General features: G+C 39.9%; 1 protein-coding gene across 1 annotated transcript; it reads right to left on the bottom strand.

Moving 5' to 3' along the window:
* Window positions 1-334: 334 nt before the first annotated feature.
* prok2 (prokineticin 2) lies at window positions 335-2,868 on the bottom strand. The gene is given in 4 exon segments (XM_039798603.1): window positions 335-507; window positions 1,037-1,162; window positions 2,633-2,835; window positions 2,838-2,868. Coding segments are annotated over 4 exon segments (486 nt in total). The 3' UTR covers window positions 335-381.
* Window positions 2,869-11,436: the final 8,568 nt, after the last annotated feature.

Below are 11,436 nucleotides of genomic sequence, written 5' to 3'. Positions count from 1 at the left end.
GAAACAGACAAAGCAAATAAAAAATATACAAATAAACATGCGGTGTGCTGAGGTAAAAGAAAAATTCAAGTTTGTAAAGTGGCAAAGTTGTGCGTGTTTAAGTAAAAAACACAGTATATGGAGCAGTCTTGTACTATTTGCAACACAACTCTCATCTCATTGAGAGCAGGGAGCATCTTTTCCCATCTGGCATTGTGTTAATTATATTACTGGTTCTAAAATGCAAGGGGGCATTATCCTTTAAATATATAGTAAATTCAACCTGAACCAAATGATGATGCGTTATTAAATATATATCTTTATTTAAAATAAAATAAAAAAACAAACAGGCTTTTTAAAGGCAGAACAGTGCTAGTGGCAAACAGTGTAACTGTAAGTGTCTCAGAGGTAGTAATTGGAATAGCTGTATGGTGGGTGACATTTGGATCTCCCCTCCTCTGTGGTGATACACAACAGGTTGGGCAGGCAGGGGCAAGTGTGGTGGAGTCTTTTCCCATTGAAAGGAACCTGGAAGCAGAAAGAGAGACACCTTTTGGTATTCATTTTTTTTTTATTTTCATCAGGCATAATGGATGCAATGGAAGGTGGTGAAAGTGTCAGTCGACTTCGCAGTCCTAGGATTGTTCTTGTTAACTGCTTCTTACGCATAGTTTTTTCAGTAACACTTTACTTGAAGGTATCTACATAAGTGACATGACACTGTCATGACACATGAACCCTAACCCTAACCCTAACCCTAACCCTAACCCTAACTTGTCATGACAAAAATCGAAGCGACAGAAGCGTTATGTCGTAAACTTTTATGACTTGTTTATAATGTTTATGACACGTTCATGACAGTGTCATGTCACTCTTATGTAGATACCTTCAAGTAAAGTGTAACCGTTTTTTCTGGCCTCTTTTGTGAATTTTGAAGGTGAGGGTCGAGGTGCTTAGACAGCATCACTGCCATGACACCACTGTATGGAGACAAATCACTGACGTGGGATGCTTCACAGATGAGATGACAGTAGGCTACACCTGTCGACGATTTCACCTTGTGGCTCATAGGGTGACAGTCGTCTCCTTTCTGGCCCGTGGGCGTGCACATACGCAGGCTGCGGATCCACAAGCTCACTGCACAGCACATGCCTTCTCCACACTGAGAGTCCTTCTCACAGGCCTACACACACACACACACACACACACAAACACCAGCACACACACGCACACACACACACGCACACACACGCACACACACACACACACACACACACATACACACACACATATTAATATTTACTCATTATTACCTTTATGACTGTTGCTATCTGTTACAGTAATATCACTGTTATATTATGAGACCATTTCACCATTTCAGGTTTGAAAAATTGTTTCAAATAAAATGTGGTCCGAATGAATAAATGGATGAAGGCTTTATTTCGAACATATAGAAAAAAAAAGACAAATGAACAGCCAGCTACTCATAATTGTGATATTAACAGGAAAATGCAGGTAGTGTGGTTGTGAGCTTTTGTGATGGATGACAAATGTATTAGCAGCACAAAATACCGCAAACATGCTCTTACGTTATCAGTATATTATGGCATAATGTTATTACACTATCAGTCATATCATACCTCAACAAAACACCTCAGGATTGGGAGGAATTTATTGTTTTGAGTGTGTGGATGACAAGCTGAGTGACAGTTCTCGCATTGGACGAGCTGAAGGAAACGCAATGAAGAGGAACAGAAGTGATTTCATGCGGCAGACGTGGATGAAAATCACTTTCTGTTTTATGGCTGCCTGCTCCTCTTTCAATTCACATCAGCGACCAGAGGTTTGTTGTGACAGGGATGGCTGTTTTATTAGCAGGTTATGGCCATGATCCATGCTCATAGAATTATGTAAATCCTGATCCAGAAAGGGAAATCATTCAAAAGAATTTGCAACTTCACTGGTGGGTTGTAATAAATGGATGTGAATAAATGAATAGATATACTGCACTTCTCCTTTTACATTATAATAGCTCTTGATGCTTTTAGAATATATATAAAAAAGCCTCACATACTGGTTGTATGTGTGGCATCAAATTCCAGAGAGAAATTTAAGAAAATAATTTCTTTGTCTTTCTTTTTTAGTAAGTCTCTTTAAAAGTAAACAAAAAAAAACTACATTATACTAAATAATAAGTAATTTCCATCACAGTAAAAGCACAGTAAAATTCTAATATTTATAGCCTACATAATTATTTGGAGAATCATTTGATGAAGATAAATGTGACAATGAGTCTTTGGTCTAAGCATAAATAAGACATGATACACGCACAAATAAAAGTTTTTTTGTCCTTTACTGTCACTTTATATACTTATTTGATGTGTTTTTTACTACTATATTTAATTTTCTTTCAGTTTCTTTTGCATTGAGAGTTTAATTTCATACCAAAGTATCCTCCATTTGAAGTGTCAAAATATGACAGCATTTTTTGTTGGTTATAACTTATGCTAAATGTTTGCCCTTCAGACCAAAAAAATACAATTAAGCAGTACACATCAGGCAACATTTTCCTTTGTGAATATAGTTTAAAAAAACAAGTACTTGCATATTCCCATCACACCCCTGTGGTATCTACCTGTTTGCTCTCACTTACCCCTGTGATGACTGCCGAAGATCCGTGGGACACCAACAACAGGGTGAAGAGCAGTAGGAAGAAGGACCTCATGATGAAGAGCTGTCTTTGCGCTCCAGTGCCCTCCAGGGTGAAAAGTAAGGATGCTGATGCTGACAGACCTTCCTGCATGTGCATACGTGACAGACAGCAGAGACAAGTGGCCTTCAAACTCATGTGTTCATGGCTGGCGGAGGTTTATAAACCCAGCCCGCCATTCAGAAACTCTGTGACTCACTCACACCAGAATCACCTCACAGGAGTTACAAAACCAAAAACAAGACCAAGGTAAAAGTTGACATGACATTGCCCATACCTTTCATTTTTCTAAAAATGCTCTTTTCCTTTTTAAAATGAATTGTTTTAATGCCAGAAGCAAAAGCGTATTTTACACTCAGAGATGCTGAAGATGGTCTTGATTAGGGCAAACGTAGTGTGGTATCCTGTTATATTCCTAGCATCTTTATTTTTCCACTCCACCTCTTTATATTCCAAGGCCACAGCTTTGAATACATCCATTCAAACCCACTCTCCACAGTGTACTCGCCAATGAAAGTATTTCTGAGGCCACTGCACTACTGGAAAGAAGTACACTTGAGTGGTACATCCCACTTTTTTATTTCAAACTGTGAATTCATATTGTTCTGAGTTACAACAATGATCATATACTAGATAAATGTACTCCAACACGATGCATGGTGATATTGTCACAATTGTCATTACAAATAATCACATCAAGTCGTAATATATATTGTTGATCTCTTACCCATACCCTAACCCCTCTGTGTGGTTGAATGAATGCTTGATGGTCCATTCATTACAATCCAAATATAATAAATCTCACGATGAGTGGGGTGATCTGTCAAGTGTCCCAATTCAAAAATAGTAGTGCTGAAACAAGTACTGATTAATCGCTTGACAGGAGATTATACGTCAACAAATTTGATAATCAATTTTTTTTTTTCAGCAATTCTTTTAAAATAGTTTAAAAGTTTTTCTTTTTTGCCCATTTTAGGCCTTTACTTGATAGGACAGCTGAAGACATGAAGGGGGAGAGAGAGGGGGAACGACATGCAGCAAAGGGCTGCAGGTCGGAGTCGAACCAGCAGCCACTGCATCGAGGGGTACACCTCTATATATGGTTGCTTGCTCTACAAGGTGAGCTACCCAGGCGCCCAATCATCTGAAAATCTTTTGCAGCCCTCCAATAGTCGTCACACTTTGGAATACAGAGAGCCACTGTACACCTTTTCAAACAACCACAATTGTATGTTTTTCTTCGAGCAGATTTTATTTTTGACATTTAAAAGCGGCAAAAGGAACCTGACATTGCAAACAAATGCAAATGATGATGATGATGATGAGTGAGCAAGCTGTGGAGAACTCAGATTAGCGAAGGAGCCTGACATTGATGAATTTCAGAGCAGTGGCACCTCTTGTGTAGCTGACTGACATGGCCAATCAACACTTCAGAGCTAAATCTGTCTTCATCACAGCCCGGCAGAGTGACACTGACAACTGAGTCACGCAGGACGACAAGAATAAAATAAAGCATGCGGTAGTGACCCATACATCTATTATATTGAACAATGAAAATCATGCAAGGCAAGGGAAGTTTCAAACAGGCCAATCCAAAGGGGGGAAACCAGTTTTAATAGACTAAAATGAGAAATTTCAGAAAGACCAGCATGTAGTTTAGTGCAGTGACAGTGCAGTAATACGTTGCTCCAAATTAAACAAGGGAAAGAAAAGTACAGTAAAGATACTTAATCAATCATAGGTACGAGAGAATAGCAGAGTTGTTGATTTAGATTTGAAAGTGGCTAGAGTTGGGGTTCATTTAACATCATCAGAAAGTGGCTTCCATCTGTGTGTAGCATAACAACTAATAGCAGCTACACATTGTGTAGTTTTGACTCAAGGTACTACCAGCTGACTGCCTCCAAAATGCATCCATCACTCAGAAGTATATCGATTTCACATGAGTTTTATTCATTGATGATTGAAAGGAACAATATCCAGGTACAATAACAGCATACCCTTTAATCTCAATGTGCTGGTTCTGTGGTGTCAGCATCTCATATCATTTTAAAAGCATTCATGTTATTTTATGTATTGTTCTGAGGTGAATCAAAGAACACGAACCAAGGGCCTTAAAACAGAGAGCTGAACAATCTGAACAAAAGTGAAGTGAAGCTGCACATCAGTAAAAATCTAATTTGGTACTGCCTCAAGTGATTGCTTATATTTAATTTTTTTTTTTTTACTTTTTTTGTGTTACCGGGAGACAGGACTTATCATTATTTGGTTTTATGACATATGAATGGATTATTACTATTATCTTTAGGGGCCTTTGTCTCATATGTTTCTCTAATTACCCCCAATTTATTGAGAATATGATCTCCTAAATTTAAAAAGTAATTTATTACCAGACACATTTTTATGGAGGTGCGGGGGTTTAAAAAAGCATCAAGACGGGAGTGTTGGGCAACCTGACAGGCTTGACATCCTCAGCTCCCCAGTGTGTCAACAGAGATTACTGGCTCCAATGACCTACCCCCTTTGGCAGTGGTGTTGGTTTTAACTAATGGTTATATGATCTCATGAAAAAAGGGAGGCGTGATGTAGTGCTTACATCCTTCCCTCTGTGGCTCAACCAGCAGAGTGCCAGAGGATGAACCATGTAGTTTACAACTGGAAATAAATGTTGGATTTCACAGACTGCATTACAGCCAGAGCTTATCCTCTGAGCCTATCCCTCTGTACCATCTCCAATCTCATTTGCTCCACATCCATAAACATGTGAGAGGAACGCATGCAGCTAGATTATGGGGTTGGGGCAAACATCTGATTCTTTCTGCCAGAGCATGTCATCAGAGGATCAGCCCCTTGGATGACATAATGTCGCTGCTGTTGCTCCCTTATTCTTTGCTATACAACATGCCAGCATCATTTGCTCACACATTATCAGCATTGTTTTCCGTCTCTATTGCATGAGCCTCTTGTATAAGGTTTCATGTTGGCTAGTCTTGCTTTGCCAGACCTTCCTCCACAACGCTGTGTAGGAGGGTCTGGCTAGTCCACACAGCATTCCGGGATGGGACAAAAACGTGCTCTGGTTTATTGGCATTTCTTTAAAAGGTCCCATGGCCTGAAAATGTCACTTTATGAGTTTTTTTAAACATTAATATGAGTTCCCCCAGCCTGCCTATGGTCCCCTCGTGGCTAGAAATGGCGATAGGTGTAAACCGAGCCCTGGGTATCCTGCTCTGCCTTTGAGAAAATGAAAGCTCAGATGGGCCGATCTGGAATCTTCTCCTTATGAGGTCATAAGGAGCAAGGTTACCTCTCCTTTCTCTGCTTTGCCCGCCCAGAGAATTTGGCCCGCCCATGAGAAAGAGAGAGACATCATGGCTTGCAAACAAGCAAAGTGGCAGTTGGTCAAGGCCACACCCCCACCTTCCACCTTGCCCCCCCTCTCTCCTCCTCAATAGCATTTAAAGCTACAGACACAGAAATGGCACATCCTAAGGAAAGCTCATTGTGGGACTGGCTCTAGTGGCTGTAATTCTGCACAAAGGCTGGATTTCGGGAAAGAGACTTCAGATACAGTATTAGGAGACCGCTAAGGCCTATATAAAAGCATCCAAAAAGCAGCATGTCATAGGACCTTTAAACCAATCACAATCTTCAGGAGTGGCGCTAGGCGCCGGACAGAGCCACGGTGCCGCTGCAAAATAGCCTCAGGAAGGAACTTGTTTTGGTGGAACGTGTGTACATTCAAAAGGTGTTTTAGTCATGCAACAGAAAACTCCGATTGGACAGATAGTCTAGCTAGCTGTCTAAATTTACCCTGCAGAGATCTGAGGAGCAGTTAACCATAGTCCTTAAATCGACCAGAGTTTTAAATTCCAACACAAAGAAAGCGGAAGGTAACCGACATCCGACAGAAAAGAGTGAAATCCGGCGAATTTCTGGCGGCAACGGAGCAATCCCGTAAGTGGAACGTCGTGGATATAGACTACATGTTGGCTGACTCCTGGTAATGCCGGGCCCCACCTGCTGGGACAATCCCAGAGAAAAGATAAGGGAGGAGACAAGACAAGTTGCCGTCAAGTAACTGGTCAGTGGTCACTGTATTTTTGTAAGATATCATACGAATTGTTGTGCATACCTTTTCATACAATATCATATTAACACGTTCATGAGAAGGCATTGGTATGGTTGTGGCTAGAAGGGATACAGCTACGGCCCAAAGTTACACAACATTACGCCAAATCTCGCAAAATATAATAAAATATAATTATTATAATATTAATACTTTCACCCAGAAACGTCTAGTCGTCACTGTAGCTGTATCCCTTCTCAACCCATTGGTTTGGTAACATAAGGAAATGCAAAAAGGAAAGAAAAACACACCCCAAGGATTTATAAGGTAAGCTGACAGCCGGTAAATTTCTTTTCTTTCAGATGTAGAATCGTCATGCCACCAATCTTCAAATTACATTCTCTCAAAGCACCTCAGAGGCTGCCTTGCCTCGCCTTGCTCCCCACGTGTTAGTCTTTCATAAAGTAGCATACTGGCAGAGCATGGATTTTTGTCCTCGGCTATCAAAATAGCAGCTGAGGACTGGATGTACAAAAACCGAAGGACACAAGGACAGCTGCAGGTTGTGTGTGGGAAAATTATTTTCAAACACTCATACCAAGTGGTAAAGTTCAATGATGACGCAATTTTGAAAGACATGCATGCGCATGGGGAGATTTGCTAAACCAAAGAAGCATTTTGGATTTGATGTATTCATGACATCTACAAAATGGAATACAACTTCCCTTTTTATCAGAAGTTTTAGAAAAAGTGGTCTCTCTCCAACTTTTGTCTTTTATGGCACACAATAATTTATTAGAGAAATTTCAATCTGGTTTTAAAGCTTTACACAGCACTGAAACAACCCTCCTTAAAGTAACCAATGACCTGCATTTGATACAATAGACCACAACATTTTAATAAACTGTCTTTAACTTTGTGTTGGTATCAGGGACACTGCACTTGGTTAGTTTATTTCTTACCTTTTTAACAGAACCTGTGCTGTCACCATAGGCAACAACTCTTCCTCTACAACTCAACCGCAGGGTTCCATTTTAGGTCCAATTTTATTCTCTATTTATATGCTTCCACTCAGCCAACTTCTCCAGCAGCATAATGCTTCTTTTCATTGTTATGCTGACGACACACAGATTTACCTCCTCAGTCTCAGACTGCATCAGAGATGTGAACCGCTGGATGGCCCATAACTTTCTACAATTTAACACCTCCAAATCTGAAATAATACTGTTCAATCCACCTAACACCATCCATCAGCCACTATCTAGTTATATCAAACCCACTGCCAGAAACTTAGGTGTCATTTTTGACTCACCCCGCATATCAATAAAGTTGTCCAGTCCTGCTTCCTCCATATCAGAACCATTTCCAAAATAAAAAGCATACTGTCACAGCACGATCTGGAAAAAGTAGCCCATGCCCTCCTTTTCTCCCGTCTAGATTACTGCAACTCTCTATTAACCGGCATCAACCACATATCAATATCCCGCCTCCAGCTGGTTCAAAACTCAGCAGCCAGGCTTCTTACTGGTCTTAACAGAAGGCAACACATTTCTCCAATCCTAGCTTCACTTCACTGGCTCCGTGTCCGTTTTAGAATTGATTTTAAGATTTTACTGATCACTTTTAAGGCTCGTAAGGCTCTATCTCGGAGATGCTTGTCCCATACGAGCCTGTTCGCAGCCTTAGATCCTTGGGCGGGGCCCTTTTAACCATTCCAAAGTCGAGGCTTGTAATCAGAGGCAATCGTGCCTTCTCGGTCAGGGCGCCTCGGCTTTGGAGCGACCTGCCCGAGGAGATAAGGCTCGCTGAATCAGTGACTTCTTTTAGGTCACTTCTTAAAACACATTTTTATAGACTTGCTTTTATGTGATGCTGTCTTTTTATCTTTTTATCCTTTTTATCCTTTTTATCCTTTTTATCCTTTTGCCTTTTCTCTGTTCATCGCCACTTACTGACTGTCCTCCTATAACTTGTTATTTCCACTTCTTTTCTTCGATCTACTTGTGAATTTTCTTTTTCTCCTTCCTGTGCTTTAGAGCTAACTCATCTTTTGTTGCATATGTATAGTTATGTGTATTGATGTGCTGTGTATATTTATGTTTTGTTTATGCTTTTGTTTCTTCTGTTTTTAAAGGTGCTATACAAATAAAGTTATTATTATTATTGTACATGGAGTACAAGACCTGTCATTTGCTTTCCATTATATTTGAAAAGAAGAAGAAGAAAACACTGCTGGCTTCCATCACCGCACAAGGTCGTAGCTAACCCATTCTCTGGGATGTCCTTGCTTTCATGACATTCTTCCACAAAGGCTTCCTCTTATTTCCGTCATCTATTGTGACAGTTTAATAGTAATTTACATAATTTTTGTAAGACTTATTTCAAATTCCACCACACCTTGACACAAGAGACTTTTGTAGGCTGAATTGGGGTTCTCACAGACAAGCTCAACTGTACGTACACACCGCCGCCGACTTGAGCTGCAAAAGAAGCTCTGGCCGCCCTGTCAAGGACGCTTGTCAAAAAGTACGGTGAAGCTTTTGATGCTTTGGCCACTCCAACGTGGCAGCATTCTACGTTCGATCACTTTACTACTTTATTTAACATTACCGTTAACATTTAACGGACCATCCGAGTGAAAGTGAAAAACACCGAGCTGTAAACCGGGGAAACTCTGACGCCTCTTTTATCACCGCCCGATCCCGCCCTGTGGCCAACTGACAGAGCTCCGTGGAAGAAATATAATCCGCCCTGAATCCTGAAACTGTGCAGCTTGTGGTAGGAACGAAAGTTTACATCGTATGTTTCTCTGGAATCAGCCAGCGCCAAGTACGTCATAGCTCATTACCATAAAGTTGACCCACTTTCAACTTTCTGCTTGACGCTCTGGTCGCTCAACACGCCTAAAACGTGACGCCAACAGATTTATCGCTTCTTGCAGCTGAGAGAAGCCGGCTTCCATTGAAAATGAATGACTTCCGGTAACTTTGAAGCTCAAGTCGACGGCGGTGTGTACGTACAGTAAAAATCATCAAGTCACGTTTAGACACTTATTTACTAGAGCTTGTAACAGTGAGAGTTGAGTCAGAGCTCGAGCACAAAGGGCACAAAGGGAGTCACATCATTTTACATTAAGTGTCATCTAAGAAAAATAACATTCTTAGCTACAAAAGAGTGAGCAAGTGAAAGGTAGTAATAGATTAGGAGGATCCTGATCTGAAATAGTAGTTTGAGTGGACTCTACTTGATTCGGTTGCACCATCTATTCGTAAAACCATGGCGTAAAGTTCTTCTTACTAGCTTGCTTTAATTAATTGATTTACTACATTGGTTTGCAGCATTACAATTAAAGATGTCTTAGCTCGTAAAGACGTTAATAATGTGTAAATCGGGTGGTAGGAAACATCTGTAGTGTTATCTGATTAAAAGCTATGAACTATGTTAAGCAAAGTCCTCCAAAACATATGACGACATAGGTTGTTTATTCCCACCCTCTAATAGGACCCACCGGAGCGTTTTCTGTCCTCATATCAAAAGCATAGAACGTAACAAAACGGCTAGGTTTAGGCACAAAGTTTAGGCACAAAAACTACTTGTTTAAGTTTAGAAAGAGATTGTAGTTTGGGTTAATATCAGACGTTACTTCACTTCCAGGTTACGTCTCTTCTGTTAACTTGAAAAAACTCACTGTTTACTTTTTTTCCAAACAGGACACTCTCAAAATTCTAACAAGGATTTAGTTTGAAGCATCAGCAAAGTTGAGGAAAATAGGGCTTTGCTTTATTTCTTTGAGTTTTCAGGAGTCTATGTTTTAATGTAAAAGAACAGTTTGGATATACATATACAGTACATTTCCTACTGTATGCTAGTGTGATGTATCATGTGACGTTTGGTGACGTATCACGTGTAAACTGAAGTGCTGGATGCATGTCAATGCGGTGTATGTAATCTGTATATTAATGTTATTGAATATAGTGCAGTATACATAGAGTATGATATTTTAGGAATATTGTATGTCAACTACTTTAACTATTTTAAGGATTATGTGTGATAAGTACATACATTAATAAAGAAAATCCTGAGACAATGTATTCATTTATATTGTCATATATACTGTATGTATACATGACACATATCTCTGCTCACATTCATATCCACCCATCTACCCACACATTTGTGCGTCTACATACAGTATAACAGAAAAGGGCTACTGTTGGGCAGTGGTGGAGGAAGTACTGAATCTCAGTACTTAAGTAAAAGTACAAATAACCAGAGACATATTTACTTTGGTAAAAGTAGAAGTACCACAATGACAACCCTACTTAAGTAAAAGTAAAAAGTACCTGATTTTAAATGTACTTTAAGTATTAAAAGTAAAAGTACTTGCAAAACGATTTATTCTCTTAATCTTATTTGCATATTACCATTTTAAATGGCAAATAATATAAAAACAAGTTGGTTAGTTCGTTAGTTTGCACCTTGGTCAGTCAGGGCACTGTGTCTAGCGACCCGTGATTTCCAAAGGGGTGGTTCAGTTATTTTGATGCTGAGCTTCAACAGTGTCCACACTGCCCACTACCACAAACAAGGCCTGGCTTTTAAAAAAAGTTCCTATCCTAACCAGCATAAAACGGAAATATGTTGTCAGATCTGGAATGCGGTTGGTTTTATTCATGGA

This window comes from Perca fluviatilis, chromosome 4, assembly GCF_010015445.1.
Source record: "Perca fluviatilis chromosome 4, GENO_Pfluv_1.0, whole genome shotgun sequence".
In the NCBI taxonomy this organism is placed as follows: domain Eukaryota; kingdom Metazoa; phylum Chordata; class Actinopteri; order Perciformes; family Percidae; genus Perca; species Perca fluviatilis.
This window is presented reverse-complemented; position numbering and strand designations above follow the sequence as displayed.